At 32.6% G+C, this 22,934-nt stretch overlaps 1 protein-coding gene across 1 annotated transcript; it reads right to left on the bottom strand.

The window, feature by feature from the left end:
- Window positions 1–112: 112 nt before the first annotated feature.
- LOC132732675 (uncharacterized) lies at window positions 113–21,537 on the bottom strand. Its single transcript, XM_060719148.1, has 9 exons — window positions 21,452–21,537; window positions 7,826–7,941; window positions 7,175–7,333; window positions 6,460–6,625; window positions 5,537–5,652; window positions 4,282–4,413; window positions 3,286–3,453; window positions 1,156–1,326; window positions 113–839 (listed from the first exon to the last, which is right to left on the bottom strand). The coding sequence occupies exons 1-9, from the start codon at window positions 21,535–21,537 to the stop codon at window positions 577–579; spliced, it is 1,377 nt and encodes a 458-aa protein (XP_060575131.1). The 3' UTR covers window positions 113–576.
- Window positions 21,538–22,934: the final 1,397 nt, after the last annotated feature.

Here is a 22,934-nt window from a genome sequence, read left to right as displayed (position 1 = left end):
ATGCTATGTTATACGAAAAAAAAAATCCTGTAAGAAAAAATGTCCTTTTGTATACGTAGTCACAGAATCAGCTTGAACCACGTACGTTACATTGTACATAATACAATATTAAAATAGAGAGCATCGAGTATTAAACAAATTAATGTGGATGCAAATTACGTTAGTAGATATTTTTCTGGGAAAGTAGTTCTACTGTAATAGTATAACTGATCTCTTTTTACCTGGCATTGAGGTAGTCAAGATAATTATTTAAATAAGATGGTAAGCCAAGCCACGTCATTCTAGCAAAAAATTAGTAGACCGTGTATCACACCATAGGAATGTAATGAAACCCCTTATTTACGTGTACAAGCTCGCTCAGAATATATAATTAAATTAAGGTGTGCATAACATTCGTGGTTAGTTATTCTAGTCTAGAACTGAGGGGAATTAAAAAATATATATATATTACATAAGAAACGTTCATTTTTACTATATTTAAAACACATATATTAACACACATATATATATAACATATTATTAGCATTATATTGTTATTGGATACGAAAGCTAATCGTTTATAACTGCCTGTATTTCTCATGTTCTTCCAAGTAACAAGGAAAGTAGATTAATTACGTCGCTGGACACTAGAACAAAACAAACGCCAGCTAGTAGTACAATTCCTGACCAGCCTAAACACTGGGACGACACCCGGCCATCATCTGCAGACGACAGTTTCCGCCTAGTTCGAGACAGTTGTGCTCGATTTATTGTCAAGTTCTTAATGATGTCATTAACAGTTTCGTCCAAGTTTGTGATATTAAAGTTATCTGTTTCACACGAACATATCCCGGTCGTGTCTGAAATGCAAATGATCAGTTGTAAAACAGAAAATGTTAAAAACTAATACACAAGTACAATGTAGATTATTTCTGTATATAGCCATGCTTAAAAGGTCATACTCGTGATCGACAACTTAAGTACTTATAATTTGATAAATTGTTTAAACATTAGGGCAAATGTAGATGCAATGTCTAAATAATTATTTAAATTCCTGTTATATAACAGAGACACAAAGATCTTACGTAATCTTCTAAATATTTTCCGACATATCCGTAAGATATACGTTTCTTGAAAATACAATTTATAAATTGTGGAATTCCTTTTTTAACTAACCAAGAACGCATATCGGAACAGGGTACCAGGATCCATCACTCTGACACTGTGTTGTACAGTTTGACTGTATGTAACCATAGTTACACGTGATTTCATGAGCATTTCCTTCTGTTGTATTGTAAGATATTGTACTTCCGTTATCAATTATAAGCGTTCCACAGTCGACCACTGCTGAAAATAATACACAGGCATAGATCTATATATTGTTCTATGATTTCATTCATTTTGATCTGAATATCATTAAATATCACAGCTTTATATTCCAATTGGTTCGTTAAGTTCAGTTTGATAATATTTTAGTAAATACATGTATGGTAAATGAATCATACAAAAATGTATGTTCACAAGCAAATATAGTGCAGATGGGTCGCACTACAAGATATTATATATCTGGTTCTTCAAGTTGCAAAAATGTACATAAATCTGACTAAATGTAGCAAATCTGCAATTACTACACAATCCTTTTTAACTTCACCCAAAAGATCAAATTAATTTGTTAAATATTTTCAATGTATGATATTTAAAGATTTATTATCCATAATCCACCTCATTGTTGTTAATATGAAAAAGGCAAAGCCTCAAAGCGAGCTCGATGTACTTTTAACGTGAAATAGTATGAAATAATCGCTCATTTTTATTTCAAATGTAGAGACGAGTGCGTGTGACGTTACACGTAAGTTGTGTTAGATATGGCTCCGCCCCTGTCGTTAAATGAATAACGAGTTTTAAAAAACGTTGATAAAACTTTGTTTATTTTATTTCACTCTATAATTTTTCAAGCGAAATAAAGATTATTTAAAGTGAAATAAACGTAAGACTTAAAATGTTTGCGACATTAAGGTAGGAGACCCCTAATGAGCACTATAAGGAACTATAAAATTGACAACATAGGTCATTTATATACCTTTAAAGACACAAGAATGCAAAATTTAAACAAAGTTTATCGTATGTTTTACGAGTTATGAAGATTTTTCTAAAGTAAAACTTGGCTAATAGAAGGGCTCTTTTTCAGAAATGAGAAACTCTAATTATTCTATTATATAATAATTATGTAATAATGTTTTCCTATAGAAAATATTTTAGAAACAAATAATAGCATTCAGCTAACAAATGACCCAGCAAAATTATTTTTTCTACTCAAAATGTTTAAAATATGTAAATATGTATATAAATGTTACCCTACCCCACCCATTTTAAGTAGTTGTTTGATCATTTTTCTACTTGGAGGGCCTAATTCAAAATATCCCTAAACTTTTCTCAAATCAGGGGCTGTTTTCAAGGTTTGCATAAATTTTCTTAAAAGTATATTGGATGCGCTTGTCAAATATAAAATACTTTTACCGTCTAGTTTTTATTTTATTAGACTTTGAAAATATCAGGTACCATATTTGATAATAAATTTGGCACAATTTAGCCAAAAGATACCAATACTAATTTTATAATTAAAATGAAACACTTTTTCCTTATCGAGAGTGATCTGAGAGACACAAATAATGTTCAAAGAAAAAAAAGAAAGAAAAAAAAAGTTGCCTCTTCTGGGGCTTGAACCCGCGCCCCTCAGTTTCAATGCGGTTGACAGTAGTTCTAGTCTATTTGAGTACTCTTCAAAGTGGAGGTAATGCATTAGGTGCTGTTTGGCGCTACATTGTGACGTCACGTAAACAATACTTTAAACGTCTGTGCAGCGTTAACGACTGAATAAAAGATATTGGTGTTCGGATTCATTTTCTTAGTAAGACCATTTTCTTTCATTCTCGATAGTTTTCACAACAAAATTCGACAAAAAATTGTTTTAATTTATCAGATTTTTCAAACAAAATGGCGCCTTCAATTTTCTTCGATATTTCACAGCTTCCGTTATTCTGGTTTCCTGTCTAATTATGGTTCCCATAGACGTGCGCGGGTGACCAGTCTACACATCCGTGTTCAGTCAGAATTCCTCAGTTTTTATCGTTATCTTTAAATTCGAAAGGTTGCGATGTGTCGAATTTGTTACTTTGGACGAAAGTTTTCAAAACCATCACTTAGCAGGTACTCGCGTTACCGTAAAGCTCGCTTTGCGAGCAGGCCCTTCGGGCCAGCTCGTCGAGCTCGCTATTAACATAATTATATTTATCTGAACATCTTTACCTTGCACTGGAGTACAAGTTGGAGTTGGATACCATTCGCCATTTGAACGACATGATGTAGTGGAATTAACAGCAAAATAACCAACGTCACAATTGACGTCATGCACACTTCCTTCTGTTGTATTCTGGGAAATCGTACTTCCGTTTCGAATCTCTATTGTACCACAATCTACAACGGGATTCACAAAACTTTACTGACAAAGAGGACAAAATGATAAATAAGGTGAATTTGTAAAGTAAACTCGGGATATTGTTTTGTAATGGGATACGTCATCTTGCAAAGACCTTTGAACTGAAACTGAACAATTCACAAGTTGTCAAAGGGGATGCATGTTAAATACGATAATTTAGATATCATGTACGTATAGCGGTCTGGTTCCGTACCACTCCGCACTGTCACAGACACTGAAAAAAAACCATGCCAAATTAAACTTTAATTAAAGCCCTTAATCAATACCTGCAAGTATATGGTATTAGATTCTATATCTGGTACATGTCTTAACATCAAACACATATTTATATATATCATGTCTGTTCAATATTATTAGATTGTAACATTATGTTGATATACAAGATAATACAGCCTAGAAATGAGGTAACTATTGTCCGATGCACTAACTGAATATCATCATTGTTCAAGCTTTTGTTCAAAGCACTCATTTTCGTTTTGGAATATCCGAATTGTCAGTAGATCTATCGGGCTCGGTACAATAACTGATAACAACCAAAACATTTGAATGTTTGATAATAAAATGAAATGATGTCTGTCAGTCATTTTGTTACTTTTCAAACAGGATAAGTATTTAATAATTATAATAGTGAGCATTGTGATTTAAGGGAAATGCAATTTAAGGAATATATCCACATTGTTGCAAAGGGTAAACGATGACAAAGGTATGGGTTTATGTGGAGCTTGTTGAATGAGAAAAATAAGTAAAGGAAAGTTAAGACTTAGTAAAAAATATATTAAACTTTAATTAAAGCCCTTAATCAATACCTGCAAGTATACGGTATTCACATATATAAGATAAATCGTCTCTGTCTTCAATGTTAGCTGTATTCCAGTATCCGGAACTCGTCATGTACGTATAGCGGTCTGGTTCCGTACCACTCCGCACTGTCACAGACACTGAAAAATAAAACATGCCAATTCGTTGAATAAATATCTCCGACATAAGATACAAATCACTTTACTGAAGCCTTTTAGCAATTTGAGGTACACAAAAGAATATGTATGGTATGGTGGCTAATTTGGTACACTTTGGGCGTTGCGTTGTCGATAGCGACAACACAACCTTTATTGTTATCGCCTTTTCGTCTTATCGTATTGTCGCTAGCGAAACGCGTAAAACGGCGCGTGATCGCTAAGTCGCTAGGCTAGCGAAGCACGGCTTATATGTATATAATATATCTATAATACTGCACGTTTCTAACGTCGCTTTTCATTGGATAATCGTGATGTTTATATTATTAGTTATAAAGATCGTTGACAGGTTATATGGCCCTATATAAACGGCTATTTGTAAATATAACCCGAGCCGTAAGGCGAGGGTTATATTGCAAACAGCCGTTTATATACGGCCATATAACCTGTCAACAATCTTTATAACGAATTTATAATACAACAAGCATCCTTTTTAGAGAAAAAAATAAGATTTCACCATGAATCGACAGCAGCCGTGTATATAAAACTATATAAACGTCACGATTATCCAATGAAAAATGACGTTACAAACGTGCAGTATTATAAAATTTTATATACATGGCTGCTGTCGATTCATGAAGAAATCTTACTTTTTTTCTCTAAAAAATGATGCTTGCTGTATTTTAAATTCGTTATAAAGATTGTTGACATGTTATAATTATGACTGTATATAAACTGCTGTTTGCAATATAACCCTCGCCTAGCGGCTCGGATCATATTTACAAATAGCCGTTTATATAGGGCCATATAACCTGTCAACAATCTTTATAACTGATATTATATATTTATATACAAATAGCCAATTCTCCGTTTTGAGCCAAGCGACAATGTGACATCGCGACAACACGCCGCACGGCAACGCGCCGTTTGACGTGCATCGTTAGCGACAGGACCACAAGACGAAATTCCGACAACGCGCCGTTTTGCGCTTCCTCGTGCTGTCACTAGCGACAACACGATGCACAAAAGTGTTTCAAATCAGCCACCATAACACTTTATAATTCATTTAATAGCATTCTAGATTAAATTATTATGTAATATTTCTTACCGTGTGTCACACTTCTGTTCAAATACTCTTCAGTAATGGAGTCGCCATCAAACCATTGGAAGGGAATAGTCTCGTTTCCTTCCGGTCTGTATAAACCAATCCACGTTCCCACAGCACTAAATATGTATGAATATTTAATTCATTTTTTATTTCTGTTTATCTTGTACACTTAATGCGTTGTAAGGAATTATAATTTTATAATAATATATTTTTATAAAGGTAACTTCAACATAAAAAACTTGTATATAAATTGTTTTCCTCATATTCCCTGGTACAAGACATTTATATTACTATAGAAATAGAAATATCAAATAAAGTAACCAGCTTTATTTTCCAGTTGAATTGTTAATTCTATATATTTTTGTCATCGATATACATGTGAACATCATGAAAATAATTATAATTTACATTTAATAAAGTCATGTAAACAAACCTCGAGTCGTCGAATTTGAACATTGCTGCAATTTGAAGGCTTGCGGCGTTACACCATCATTTTTATGTTATAAAGCACCAGTTAACTGATGAAACTACCGTTACTTTTTTAACAAGTAAACGCACAATGAGAAAGTGATGACTGTTTCAGACATACATGTACCTGATGTACGTGTTTCATTGTCAACAGATTTTCTAGACTTTTTTATTTGAAGGGAATTGTAAAAGGAAATAACCTAAAAATCACATTTTGTGCTACCCTTAGCCCATTTTGAGTCATTCTGAGTGAAAAGCGGTGCAGCCATCATTTTTCACAATTGAAATAACTTTTCTGTAAAAAAAATGGAGTGGGCGATTGATCTGATTTTTTTTGTACAAAAATTATTGGTCTTCATCAAATGGAACATTAATCTCGAAAAAATATTTTTAAAAAATATTGTAAGAAAAAACTGCAGTAGAGTCCCTTAAATCAAGTAAATATAAAATATTACTCGTAATTGATGTCGTAAATATAGTCGTTAATCTGGTCAGTTTTCGGCATGACTAAATCCCCTCCAGAACTCGAGCATAATGACATTGCTTCTAATACAGTAGTGTTTGCGGTGACCAGCTGGTAACAGTTGTTCTCAAGAACATAAGGTGCATCAGCTGTGCAACCTGTAAAATGTTGCATAAAAAATACAATTTCATATTCAAAGTACAACCTTGCAGTCAGAGCAGGAACTTGATAATTAACTTAGACTACGTTTAGACTAATTAGAATTGCCGTTGAAATATAAGCAAGCACAATTTAAACAGTTTGTCATTTATTTTAAACATTTAAAATCTCAAAAAGCAGAAGAAAAAACAGGAAAAGGTCAAGAAATATACCTTTATCTGAATGTTTATTTTCGAAGATGACTTTAACTTTTTTTTATAATAACCAATGTAGTATTTTACTTTCTAGATATATCATCTTTAAATCTGGATTATATCTTGATACAATCGTGAATCATTTTTAGAGAAAACTTCCAAATGAATTGACTGAATAAAGAACAGTGCAGAATATGATTAGATGACACAGATGTACCGATTTAGTGTTCGTTAGCATGTGTAGAGAATGTTGCCCCAAACAGATCTACAACTTCTCACACCTGCTATAGTCAGGGCACATTATGAAAAAGAAATGATATGCTCTTACTTTACTTTCAAGAAGATTTAACTCACCGTTTGTGTATGTTTGGCAAATATACTCGTAAGTGGATAAACAGGCGTCATTGGCCCATCCATTTATGTCCATCTGTACACAGAAAGCGCTGGTACTTGTTGCTGACTTTGCCTTACTTTTCTCCTTAGCTCTTTTTTTCCTTGATAGAGTCGGGTATCCTGCAGAATATATACGTATACTCGTGTTTTCGGTGTTACATACTGACTTTTACGGTGTTACATATTGATCTTAACGGTGCTACATACTGACCCTAAGCTTTATGATGTTACATAATGACCTTTTCGGTGTTACATACTGACTTTTACAGTGTTACATATTGATCTTAACGGTGCTACATACTGATCCTAAGCTTTATGATGTTGCATAATGACCTTTAAAATGCTATGTACATGTATGTTGATACTGAAGTAACAAGTTCAGAGCACCTTTTCTTGGTTTTCACGATATAAACGTTACGCGAACCTTCTTTATATGGTAGCATGTGAGCAAAGTGTAATAGAATATGTTAGGAATATGTCTAACGATCGAGAGTTTTCCACCATGTAACAATAATAATCATCTAAAATGTTTTTGTTTTTTTTAATTTCTGTTGCCAATCAATGGGTTTTCCACAATGAAACTTAAGTAAAGATAGTGAGTTGTTAATTTACCGGTTCTCCACGATGTTACACCAGTGTATTCTAAACCTATGTGGTCTTGCCATATCCAATTGTTTAATGTCTTGTTAGCGTAAAGTCCAATCCAAACAGTCTCATGGTCATTAGTCCTGATTTATATAAAAACAACAACAACAACATATTTTAGATTTAATAAGTCATAAACGAGCTGCAGTGGGAATACAAGTGCAATTAATGAAATATGAAAATAGTAAATGAATCTATAATATAGCTAATATACATGATAGGAAATGGGATGGAATACTTGATATATTGTTCTCGAATTGTAACTTCCTCCGAGAAGAGTTTCTGGAGAATGAAACTAAAACTGTTTACGACAAATCATACACAGCATTCGATTCAATGTATCTATGTTTCTAAATGTTTTAGTGCTAAATAATTATTGTTAATAATCCTTGCAATCTAAAATGTTTTAAAATATAAAGTCATCGCATCTTTTTAAGTAGGTTAAGCTTCTAATTTTAACATGTCTTGTTACGCCGTATATAGCTCTCGTTGAATAAATGTGGGTCTCCGAGGAGCATTGCTCAAAGCTGCCTATTCTATATTATAATATCTCCTTTTATAATATTACACATGCGTAAAGTGTGTTTTAAGACACTGTCACAGCGTACTGTTTACTTAAGCCTAGGACAGTGCTCAAAGTATGCATCATCATCATCATCATCATCATCATCATTATCATCACCACCACAACCACCACCACCATCACCACCATGATCATCAATATCATCATCAACGTCATCTTTCTATCTTAGTTGGTCTGAGGCCATCACAATTACTTAAATTCTGTTGTGATACTTTTAATCGATGTTCATGGACAGTGATAAATGGTCTGCTAAGGCCATTGAAAGTCCAAAATGAACAAATTTTAATTCTTTCACTGAAGAAAATACCAAACATTCAAATTGAACACTTCCTTATTTGTGACAAATGTGACAACCATTGTAGAGTTTGTTACAAAAGAAGTAACGGTAATAGGAAAAACTTCATGATGGGGAGTTATTCGTCGAATTGATACATCATTTTTAAAATCGGTGTATGTCACTGACGAAGAAAGCTCCCGAACAGCAATTTCTGTTATAATATAGCAATTGTTTTAAGTAAATTTTAGTAATTTTATGCAAAATTGGATTGAAACTCGTTTCAAATATTAACTTTAAATTCAATGACAAACACAAAAGGTCATATCGTTCTTGTATCTTACCATTGCTCTAAAAACAACAAAACCTTAAGGGCCTTCGCTAATCATAAAATGAAAAGCGTTGTAACGTTTTTCACTTAAAGCGGGCTAAGAATCGCAGAAAAAAAATCAAATTTTAAATTAAATGTTTAGTATATTTCTTGATCATCCTTTTTCATATTTTTAATTTTATGATTCTACTTTGATCTATGTTAAATTTCTAATTTTATGTTTTTGCAGTTCCTTTATGTTAAATATTTTAAAAACCTTACCCAGTTATATTATTACGGACAAAGTCTATTTGGTGTTGTGTTCGTGGCATGGCCAGGTGCATGCCTAGTGAATGACATCTCATCCATGCCTCGGAATATGTAACCTTGCTTGCAAATCCTTGGTAACATAAGTGCGTATTGGTGTCACATGTTAGATTGTAAGTCAGCAATGGAACTGTTATATAATAAAAAAAACATGTATTACACGAAACAATTCCTGATAAGTCTATGATTTGTTTTTTAAAAAGCTTGAATAAGATTTTATGTTACCTATTTTTATTTAACATAATTATACGATTTATTTCTTTCTTTCCAATTATAAGATATAATAATTGATGAAGCAATGGTTTATATGTCTGTTTTACATATTACATGACGAGACTGTCCATGTTCCGTATCCACGACAACAAGAATTTATCATATGAGATTTCATCAGAAGACAAGATCGGTGTGAGTAAATAATGATGTCAGATATATAAAAAAGGATCGATTATTTGAAAATAAGTGTTGATATATAAAATTGAAATATTCATTCGATATTTTATATTACTTTTTGTGGATGGATATTTTACTTCATACGTGCCTTCATCGTACCTTCATCGCTTATTTTCTTATTGTATTCCTCATTTATTTTTTAAATTTATTTATCAGATTTAATAAATATATTTAATTTATTTAGTTATGTAAATACTTCTTGTCCTCTATTCTTCAAAATCTATTTTTGAATTGATTTCCGTTAAGTTTATACCTACCATAAGACGAAAATCATCTATCAAATAAAAACAACAATATGAGTTGAAAACTAAGCAGACAATTCATTAAAAAAAGAAATACCGTGAACACCGCAACAAATATGAAATAACTTCGGAATCAGAAGAAATATAAAATCCGAAAACAAAATATTCTCAGTCATTTTACTAAACAACATCTTTGGTGCACATAGGAATTCATATGCCCATATAACAGGAGGAAATGTCAAACCACCGATAAATCAATTAACGTTACAATTCCTTATTTTCAATAACCCGATGTCCTTATCAATCCTCTGGGAAAATTTACCTTTATTAACTCGAATAAGTATAAACATAAAAGAGTTCCTTAAATGGCTTAAAATTGCATAATGCTTAAATTAAAGGTTAATTTGAAATGAAAGATTTGCGTTGAACGGGGAAGAAGGATGTTATAAATGCATCGTGGGAGAAAACTATGAAGAATTAATTCACTCGAGCGAGCAGCAGATCAATTGATATAATGATCCCGTACTAACGTAATATTAACTGTTTGGCTACACAGTTTGTATAATCACTCCATCCATACATTTACATCGCCATTCCAATTTGACAACAAAAAATATATAATGTATTAAGTACGAATGTAAGAACAATTTACAGGAAACACTTGTAATCCTTCATCCTTCGGTATCAACTTTTGCCAATTTCCTGTTACAATCAAAAGCGCTCACACAAAGTTCGAATAAAATTGTTCCATATTAAACCGTAACGCTAAAATCATTTTATTTTCTGACCTCACCGTGCACGGTTTATAGTTTACAAATAAAAGTATCGATAAATCAATTAATGAATACTTCAATGTGCAGTTAATAGATTAATATATAAGCTACATATTTAAAGTATTTATTTATTTATTTAGTTGAATTTCGAGCCAGCTCGAAGAACGAAATTCAAAATTTTCAAAACCCGAATTAGTACAAGGGTTTCTTCAAAAAAAATCTTCTTATAGGCGTAAGAGGTAAGAAGACAGGATTGTTGGACAAATAAAAAACTTATCCGAGGCAAATTGTTATTCTAGCAAAGCATAAGTAAGAAAACATTTCCGATGAAAATAAGAGTTTCAAGTTTCTTGAATAAACTCTTGAAACTTGAAGAAAATAAGAGTAAATGTATATGACGCATACGACAATTTAATATAAAGAATAGATAAGCAAATAAAAGTTTATCACTAAACTCATATAATAATAAATAGATATAATTGAGAATAAATGTATGATAAAATGAAATTCACTCTTGCTAAACAATCAAGCTATCCATGAACGGTCAGCTGAAGCACAGTTGGTAAGCAGAATATACTGTATAATCTATTGCGAGTCTATATAATTCAATATGTATGGTTTATTGCGAGTCTATACAATTCAATGTGTATGGTTTATTGCGAGCACAAGCACCTGTTACTTTCGGTCATATTTGATTTATTTTTAAAATATTTAACTTTGCAAATTTACAAACATTCATTATTTTACATCACCGCCTCCGTGCTCGAGGGGTTAGGGTCCAGTTACCTCTCTGGCGTGGGTTCGATCCCACGGAAATGATTGGTAATTTAGCACGGAGGAAGGTAGTCTAGTACTGGTGTAACTCTCCAGGAACGATGGTTAGGAAACTACCCGCCTATATGACTGAAATACTGTTGGGAAAAGGCGTAAAAAGAAACAAACAAACAAACATCACAATTTATATGGATTAAAAAACAAGCAAAACACAAGTACATAAAATCCTTTCATTGGTGGAGTTTCGTCAGCAATCACTTGATCAGTGATTTTTTTAAAAATATTTCAATACTGATTTAACAAAATTTTGAATACCATTATTATAAAAGTCATAAACAATGGAGCTATTTTTTTATATAAATAATTCATATGTTGATTAAGCGAGCGGTAGAGCTTTCACATTGCAGTAATGAACAGGTTCAATCACCAAGCCTACAACATTAGAATATTGCCGTTTTGGTTCATTACGATTCCATTTTTTTCATTTTGATTTAAGAAAAAAAAGATAAGTGCAACATTTTGTAACGGAAGTACTAAGACTTATATTAACAAAATTTAAATGACACTACTAGTAATACAATACCCACCTTGGTCAGTTGTTTGTGTGCTTTCAAAACTTACTTCAAATAATTCCAAAAGTACTATAATAATTAAAAAACTCAAATTCATTTTCATTTTTAATTCTAATCAGCTGATGTTTAGAGCGATTACACTTAAATATGACTTAAAAGTACCAGATCAAATCAACATTGACAAAATCTTTATCAAGAGGATAGTGCGATTGTAGCCCTCATTCAAATAACTCTATGACAAGTTCCGATAAATTTAGTGAGCGGACAATAAAATGTCTCACTTGTTGATAGCCTCGGAAATCCAAGTTTTGTAACTGTTTACAGATTTTACAAAGTCAGTATTGATCATGTTGTTGACATTTATAATGTTTACCCTCCTTCTTGTTCTGTCTGTAGACAGGAAATATCTATTCTAATATCACCGGAAGGATAAAAATATTAAAATTTAGCAAACACTAGAACTCCGCGAGTCGGATGTGAGTATAGCTGTCACTTAGGCATTTTCTTCTTAAACATAGGTTATTTATAAACACTGCTGTTACAAAGTACATGCACCTTTAACTTAAGTGACATTTGAACTGATCGCTCACCTGGTCAAAAGGTCAAAGTGGAGCCCCTTTTCACCCAGAAGCACAATTTGAAAACAAGAGACAGCTTAATTTGAACAATATTTGTACACTGTCACAAATTTTAGCTCTAGCAGCCATTTTATCAAACAGTTCAGCTTGTGAAACATCGTGAAAAATACCAGATTTACAGTACATATAAGGAATATTCAATGACCCCCTGGGGCGGGGCCAATTTTGACCCTAGGGCTTTCATTTAAACAAACTTGGTAGACATCCACTAGAAGATGTTTTAGGCCAAATAAGCTCAGCCCTTTTGGATTTTCACAGGAAGATTTTTTGAAATTTTACTAGATCAATAAAAATTAAATGTATATATATATATAAGGAAAATCAATGAAGATATTTCATGCCAGATATCTAAGCTCTAGCTCTTGGATTTTTACAATATTTTAGTTTTAGTTTTTACTATGTACATATAAGGAAAATCAATGACCATTGGGGCGGGGCCAATTATGACCCTCGGACATTTATTTGAACAAACATGTTAGACATCCACTAGAAGATGTGTCATGCCAAATATTTAATCTACATGTATAGTGCTTTTGGATTGTCACAAGAAGATTTTTACAAGTTTTTACTATATACATACACGGATTTATATTACATGTAATATAAATCCGTGATACATATAAGGAAAATCAATGACAGCCACCAGAAGATGTTTCATGCCAAATATCTAAGCTGTACCTCTTTTGGATTTTCAAAAAGTTTTTACTTTGTACATATACAGAAAATCAATCAATAACCCCTGGGCCGGGCCAATTTTTACCTTAAAGCTTTTATTTGAACAAACTTGGTAGACATCCACATGTTTTATGCCAAATATCTATGCTCTAGCTCTTTTAGATTTTCACAAGAACATTTTTTTTAAATTTCACTATACATATCATATGTATATGTAAGGAAAATATCAATGACCCCCTGGGATGGGACCAATTTTGACCCTAGGGATTTTATTTGTTAAAGATTATTTGTAAAAAAAATCTTTCGGTTGCCATGGCAACCAGAGTTATTTATGGAATTTAATTCACTGAGTAGAGCTTCATGCAAGGAACATCCCTGCAGTTTCAACAAATTTGGCCTAGTGGTTAAGGAGGCGAAGTTGTTTAAAGAAATTGTTGATGCAAGGATGATGGTCATAGGGCCATCACAAAAGCATTGTCGTAAAGTGAGCTAAAATTAACAAAGGGCAATAACTACAAAATTAAGTACAGAGTAAAAAATTCTTGTGCACTGCACTTCGGTCATTATAAGAAGCATGCATACCAAGATTGGAGTCAGAAATATATTGACTGAGTTATGCTCCGGACAAGCCTAAGGGGACGCCGCCGACGACAAAAGTAACCCGTCACCTTTTTTCAAGGCGACACAAAAAAACCGTGGCCAGATAGAATGTATTATTCTATATTCACACAGAGTGGATAAAGTGCCAAGTGCCAAATCTACACTGAAACACTAAGAGGACATATATAAAAACACAGTTATGTTGCGCAATAGATTTTATTTCTGAACAGGAGATATAATAACACCTTGGTATCATAAACATTTTAGCTGACATCAGCAAAATATCACCAACATTTACATATAAAGTAGATGATGATAGTAATCTAGCTTGCAATTAAACAAAAGCTAATCAACAGCATGAGATACATGCAGATTTTATTATTACACATAAAGTTATTGAAACATTTTTTCTCTCTCAAAATATCCAATAACTGGAAATTATGTCAGACTGTTAATGATTTAATGAACATTTGAAATAAAAAAACAAACAACATATTAATGAAAATTAGAAGATTTAATGGTTTAAATGAATATGTGATGTATCGCTCAATGACTAGTGGAAATTTAAAATAATTACTCCACCACAATGTTAGTGTAATACAAAACATTTTCATTTCAACGTTAGATATATTTTTCAAATATCATTTTAAGCTCTATGATAAAACAAGATATGTTTGTAAAACATGTATGCCCCCTATCAGCAGCCAATTAGTCATGTGATAAGGTTATTATGCATGACTTCTGACCCAGTGATCAAACAATTAATAAGGGTTATAAAGTATCTACTGGTCATGACCTTGACCTTTGACCCCTTGACCCAAAACTCAATAGGGGTCATCTGCTGGTCACGACCAATCATCAAACAAAGTTTGAAGTTCCTAGGCCTTGGCGTTTTTAGTAAATTGATCAGAAACCGTTTTTACCTACAAGGTCAATGTGACCTTGACCTTTGACCCCTTGACCCCAAAATCAATAGGGGTCATCTGCTGGTCATGACCAATCACCATGCCAAGTTTGAAGTTCTTAGGCCTAAGGGTTCTCTTATTATTGATCGGAAACCGTCTTAACATACAAGGTCAATGTGACCTTGACCTTTGACCCCAAAATCAATAGGGGTCATCAGCTGGTCATGACCAATCACCATGCCAAGTTTGAAGTTCCTAGGCCTAAGCGTTCTTGAATTATTGATCAGAAACCGTTTTTACTTAAAAGGTCAATGTGACCTTGACCTTTGACCCCTTAACCTAAAACTCAATAGGGGTCATCTGCTGGTCATGACCAATCATCACACAAAGTTTGAAGTTCCTAGGCCTAAGCGTTTTTAGTTAATTGATCGGAAACCGTTTTTACCTACAAGGTCAATGTGACCTTGACCTTTGACCCCTTGACCCCAAAATCAATAGGGGTCATTTACTGATCATGACCAATCACCATACCAAGTTTGAAGTTCCTAGGCCTTAAGGTTCTTTAGTTATTGATCAGAAACCGTTTTTGCTTACAAGGTCAATGTGACCTTGACCTTTGACCCCTTGACCCCAAAATCAATAGGGGTCATCTATTGATCATGACCAATCACCATACCAAGTTTGAAGTTCCTAGGCCTCAAGGTTCTTTAGTTATTGATCGGAAACCGTTTTTGCTTTCAAGGTCAATGTGACCTTGACCTTTGACCCCTTGACCCCAAAATCAATAGGGGTCATCTACTGGTCATGACCAATCACCATACCAAGTTTGAAGTTCCTAGGCCTTAAGGTTCTTTAGTTATTGATCGGAAACCGTTTTTTGCTTTCAAGGTCAATGTGACCTTGACCTTTGACCCCTTGACCCCAAAATCAATAGGGGTCATCTACTGGTCATGACCAATCACCATACCAAGTTTGAAGTTCCTAGGCCTTAAGGTTCTTTAGTTATTGATCGGAAACCGTTTTTGCTTTCAAGGTCAATGTGACCTTGACCTTTGACCCCTTGACCCCAAAATCAATAGGGGTCATCTACTGGTCATGACCAATCACCATACCAAGTTTGAAGTTCCTAGGCCTTAAGGTTCTTTAGTTATTGATCGGAAACCGTTTTTGCTTTCAAGGTCAATGTGACCTTGACCTTTGACCCCTTGACCCCAAAATCAATAGGGGTCATCTACTGGTCATGACCAATCACCATACCAAGTTTGAAGTTCCTAGGCCTTAAGGTTCTTTAGTTATTGATCGGAAACCGTTTTTGCTTTCAAGGTCAATGTGACCTTGACCTTTGACCCCTTGACCCCAAAATCAATAGGGGTCATCTACTGGTCATGACCAATCACCATACCAAGTTTGAAGTTCCTAGGCCTTAAGGTTCTTTAGTTATTGATCGGAAACCGTTTTTGCTTTCAAGGTCAATGTGACCTTGACCTTTGACCCCTTGACCCCAAAATCAATAGGGGTCATCTACTGGTCATGACCAATCACCATACCAAGTTTGAAGTTCCTAGGCCTTAAGGTTCTTTAGTTATTGATCGGAAACCGTTTTTGCTTTCAAGGTCAATGTGACCTTGACCTTTGACCCCTTGACCCCAAAATCAATAGGGGTCATCTACTGGTCATGACCAATCACCATACCAAGTTTGAAGTTCCTAGGCCTTAAGGTTCTTTAGTTATTGATCGGAAACCGTTTTTGCTTTCAAGGTCAATGTGACCTTGACCTTTGACCCCTTGACCCCAAAATCAATAGGGGTCATCTACTGGTCATGACCAATCACCATACCAAGTTTGAAGTTCCTAGGCCTTAAGGTTCTTTAGTTATTGATCGGAAACCGTTTTTGCTTTCAAGGTCAATGTGACCTTGACCTTTGACCCCTTGACCCCAAAATCAATAGGGGTCATCTACTGGTCATGACCAATCACCATACCAAGTTTGAAGTTCCTAGGCCTTAAGGTTCTTTAGTTATTGCTCGGAAACCGTTTTTGCTTTCAAGGTCAATGTGACCTTGACCTTTGACCCCTTGACCCCAAAATCAATAGGGGTCATCTACTGGTCATGACCAATCACCATACCAAGTTTGAAGTTCCTAGGCCTAAGGGTTCTTTAGTTATCACTCGGAAACCATTTGGTCTACGGACCGACGGACCGACGGACCGACGGACCGACAAGTGCAAAGCAATATACCCCCTTTTTTTCAAAATGGGGGCATAAAAATCATTGATACATGTAATTACTTGATGATAAACTGTGCTCTTAAATCAACAGAATGAAATGAAAATTAACAGATAAGTTGATTTATATTCCTACCTAAAGATACAAATCACTTGAAGGAACTCAAACCTTTATTCCTGTACAAATCACACAAAATTTAGCGGTTTCAAGCAAAAGGTCATCTTTCTTAAATATATAAACATTAGGACATTATTCAAGACATCATTTAATGCTAATTTGTCATTCATTTGACAAATATTACTATGAAAATTACAATATTAGGAGTGAAGTGAAAGCATGTTTATCCTGAAATAATTTAATTCATTGAATCCTTTCTTTAAACTATACACTCAATTAAAATTTAGCATCATCGATGAGAAAATACTAAGGGCAATAACTCAAAATTTACAAAATAGAGTTCTTGCTTTCATTCATTGAACTTTTTCCTCCATAAGATCAATCTATATGCTTATTTTCAAATTGATACAAGTGATACTTTTTTTGTTTTGCCCCAAACAAAATAAAGTTTGAAAACATGCAAAGGGCAAGAACTCCAGAGAAAAATTAAATTAAGTATAAATTAAGTATGAACAAATTCAAATGGCAGTAACTTCAAAATTTTCTAAAGTTGTATGATTCTTAGGCACTATATTTCTTCTCAGTAAGATGTAACTATAAGAGAATTTTGGCATTCTATTAGAAATAGTTTAAATCTTATTCTCCAGTCAAATTGTGATGGATGGATGCTATAGAAACAAAAGTAGATAAAACAAATATATGTCTTTGGCAGGGTAAAAAATGTTGAACACTTTGAAACAACATAATATTTCTAAAATGTATTAGTAACCATCCGATTGAAAACTACAATACAGTGATATCATAGGCCATTTCAAAGTATAACATTTCTAAAATCAGTTTTATATATAAAATTCACAGAACACATGTATCATATTTTAATGATATACAAATTCTTCACACAAGAATGATGGTAAACATGATTTAATAGTACTATAACATTATCAAATATTGCTATCATCATTTCATGACAGAAATCAAACTTCCAGTATTAACAAAAATTGAAAATTTACAAACATCAGAGTAAAAAACTATATGTAAACCAGCTTCATATAAATATTAAATACTATTTTCAAAACTTCCACTGTAAATCTTTTTAAAAATAACTTAAATATGGTTTTCAAATGATGGATTTAAAAACATGATACATTCAATGACAATGGCAGCTATTAAAATTCATACTAACATCTGCACATACACCAGGTGAAGTAGGGACCTACCTGCCTCGCAGCTCTAGAAATGTGGGTTAGAAGCCCTAGCTGTCTTAGTTCATGATCATAGAAAGTGTACTTTAACCAACCATAATAATTAAATAAGTATTGAAAACTAGAGCAATCACTATAGGTGCCACCTTAATAGTGTGAAGGAAAATTTGTACTCGACATATATTTAATGATGCTTCAGCTGTCTACCAATGATATTTACAATCAATCATTGCCAATCTTCATGAAACCATTTTTCTATTTTTAGTAACAGTGACCTTGATCTTGAACCTAGAACTAAGTACTAAAGCGAGATAATCTAGTACTGTATGTGTGAAATTGAGCCACTTTTTAATAAGTCATAGTATTATGTTTCAACAAAGTATATCATTTTTCCTGTGTTCAACAGAAATGGCAACTGCATAAAAAATTTAATAACAATCATAATCTTTAGCATCATTATGGTTACACCACAAAATCCCAAAGAAGACAGTAAAAGAAGATAGTATAGGCAAACTCAAAATCACAATGCAACCTTCAGTAAGCTAGATAGATAACTTCATTACTTTAAATGATTTAAATTTTCAATATGAGATATAATCTACAAAGTGGTCCTGTAAGAGACCCTAACAGTGCCTTTAACCTTCATTCTGCTGGGGGGGGGGGGCAACATGCTCTATCTATACCAGCAGTGCAGACCACAATCAACAGCTGACACATCTGTCCTATCTGATCATGGTCTGCACTGTTCGCTAATCGGTCAGTACATATGAAATCATCCATTAAGATGATGAATGTATGTGTCCAGATTGAAAGATCGACAAGTCCATTTAAGATATTTGAAGTGGTAAGGGTTAACAACAACCTATAGCATTAATATTTTTAACAAAGATTATGTACAAACAATCATGTAAATTTGGATTTCTCAAGATAAAAATATAACATTTTCTTACATAACTACACTATCTGCAAAATATGCAAAGTATGTAAAATATGGCCATTTATATGATACAATTTTTGTCAGTAATTATACTTATGTTCACAGAACAAATAAATAAATATATCTACTGGCCAGAATAGAACAATTTGTAAGGGACACAGTACCTGACAATATTTTCATTATAAATTATGCATTGCATTTTTCAGATTATTTGAAATAAAAAATCTGGTTGTAGAATCAGACACTCAGTAACCTCTGCATAAACTAATTCAACTTTTAACAAAAACAAATAGAATATAAAAAATTGCTTCATAGTTTTTTTACCACTAATCATCAAATAAAACAAACTAGCATCTACTTTACACAGCTTTCTAATTAATTTTCTCTTCAGTTTTGGCAAAATCTAATTGATTGGAACAAATTTGTAAAAAAAAAGATAACAGAGCATAAAGAATAGGACAGAATAATCAACAAACAAAGTACTGACAAACCACATCTAAATTCCACAACTTGACATCAAAGATTTAATACTCTTTAAAAAAAAAATTAGCACTAAATTCATTACCGTTTTAACATTCTTTAGAACAATTATAAAGACCACAGTTCTAGAATTGCATGTTTAAATAATGTATAATTCAATTTATAGATATATTAGTCACATATTGGCTTTATGACTCACTTCTATCGTTAAGAACCATCAAAAAATTTTCTTATTAACAACATTTGTGGCAGTTTTCATATTCCATACACAAAAAGACATTTCTAATGAAACACTTCGTCAAAAGTATTTTCGTCAATATGGTTTAAGATATGATACTCAAATTTCACAAGATGTGGTTTGCAAACTTTCTACATACCATTACTAATTTACAAAATGAGCCGTGTCATGACAAAACCAACAGTGCGTTTGCGACCAGCATGGATCCAGACCAGCCTGCGCATCCGCGCAGTCTGATCAGGATCCATGTTGTTCGCTTACAAACTCTCTAACAAATAGAGAAACTGATAGCGAACAGCATGGATCCTGATCAGACTGCGCGGATGCGCAGGCTGGTCTGGATCCATGCTGGTCGCAAACCCATTATGTTGGTTTTGTCATGACGCGGCTCAAATCATTAGTTCCACACAAGGTGTATGTAGTTTAACCTTAACTTTCTGCAAGCTATGACAATATGAAGGCTGATGGTCACATCTAGAAGTTATCCAGTCATATAAGTAAAGTTATTAGAAAACTTATGAATAATAAATATTTTATGAGACTTACCTTATAAAGCAAAATGACACACAATGAAATACGTCCATGTACATGTTTAGTAACCAATTAGCACCATGAATTAATCAAATGATTTATGAGTATTAGAACAATGAAAAAAATACATGAAATCAGGAATATAATACAAATATTTACAATCCAACCTGTAACAAAATACAAAATTTATTTATCTTCACCAAAGAACCAATAATTAGACATCATATTGCCAATTATGTTTTATTAAAAAAAAACTTGATAAAACTTTTAGGCCTTCATTGTTTATAAAAAAAATCTGGTATAGTTATAAAAGATAACAATATAAATATCTCACAACAATGAAGGATGTTAACTTACAAAAATAAAATACTTTGTATTCACATCACCAAAAATGAAACATGAAACACACATTATAAGATTTACAAGTATATCACAAAAAATAATGATGATTAAACTTAACTAAAACATTCAGATTTTGATAAAAACAGTTAAGATTTAAATGATAATTATATGTGATCAATTGAAATTTCATATAAAAATAGCTAGTCATGATATGCTATTAACCTTAAAGAATCACATTAAGTAAACTAACATGTTTAATTATGACACAATACACCTTGTTCTAATAAAAAACATGACAAGGAAAACTGGCCACAAGGTTATAAAACATTTTACTAGGACATGCCTTAGATTTCAGGATTTTCATTGGTCAGTGTACATTCTGTGACAGTTTCTGACCAATCAGATGCCTCGAATCTGAGTTTGAGCTTGGAGAATGTCTTTATAACCTCGAACCATATACTCTTGAAATACTTCAACTCCATTTTGCAATAGTTATATCTTAACACCGAGAAAGACCATCTAAAATTAATGATAAAATTAACAATGATAAAACAAAACACTATGTGTCATGGTTAAATTTACAACCCTTACATAATTATTACACATTATAGAAAACAAGCTGAAATTATATACATTATAGTACATTTAAGAAAAAACAAGAACATTCAAAACAAACATCTTGAATCATCTTGACTTTAACAAAACCATTCTGAATTTACTATGTACCTCTTTCAATCACCATTGTTTGGAGTGGAGAGACAGGTTGTTGGTGGTAGATAATTTTGGGACAGATTTATTACAAAACTTTAAATTTTACTGATGACAAATACTTGGTAGTTCTTCTTAAGGCCTAATATTCAGTTGAAGTTAATTAATTGTTTTACTATTTCTACTCATCATTTTACGTGTTTTCCATATTGAATTATGATAAAAAGTATAGAGTAAATTCAAGATGATAATGTATAAGATCATGACTAGGTGAATTTCAAAATATGGCAAAGCTTATCAGCAGAACTTGACATACATCTTGTAACTCTATATCATGTATATACAACACTCACATATATCATATTCTATCTTCATCATAACATATTGCACACTTTACTAGTTTACTGAAAATGATTTATATTCTTTCTATAAAAAATATCCTGATGAAGGCGGGGTGAGCCTAAATGTTGATAAGTACAAACAATTTACTTATGTTCATGTGTTGTTATTAATTTTATATCCTAAAATCTATAGTGAGATCTAAACATTTCCTCGAAGTGGCAGCACTACAAAAATCCCTATATTTATAAATTTTTCTATCATAACATGCAAGTTTGCTTTAATATTCAAACATGAAATAATGCAGAATATACCAGGCAATGAATACAACTGTTATTTTTACTCCATTTATTAAAATCTATAAACATACCTGAAAAAAAAATCATGGGACAACAAATGAAATTCACGTGTCTTGTACATTTTTTTTCTCATCAAATTTATGAATAATCAAAAGAAACGCTGTATAATAAAAAAAAAATAAAGTTTAAAATTGTCCAAAATTACATAACAAATACTAGTACTAGATCATTAATTATACATTATAACTGAAATGAATGTCAAAAAAATCTAGACTCACTTAAAATTGTCATATAACTGAAATACTACATGTACTATATAAGCTGTTTTCATTGGTTATATTTGATGTGTTGAAGTTAACAACTCAGATTACAGACATTTGATTTGTACTGAATTAATACTTCAAAAATCAGAAGTGGTGTTAAACAGGAACATTTCACATACCTGACTATTCATATAACTGACTTAAAACATTTATTTCAATAACATCTTAAAATAAATACCATATTTTATCAAATGATAAAAGAGCCAATTA

This window comes from Ruditapes philippinarum, unplaced genomic scaffold, assembly GCF_026571515.1.
Source record: "Ruditapes philippinarum isolate M1 unplaced genomic scaffold, ASM2657151v2 ctg2053_1_1_1_1, whole genome shotgun sequence".
NCBI lineage: Eukaryota > Metazoa > Mollusca > Bivalvia > Venerida > Veneridae > Ruditapes > Ruditapes philippinarum.
Note: the sequence above shows the minus strand (reverse complement) of the source record. Positions and strands in the feature narration are given on the sequence as shown.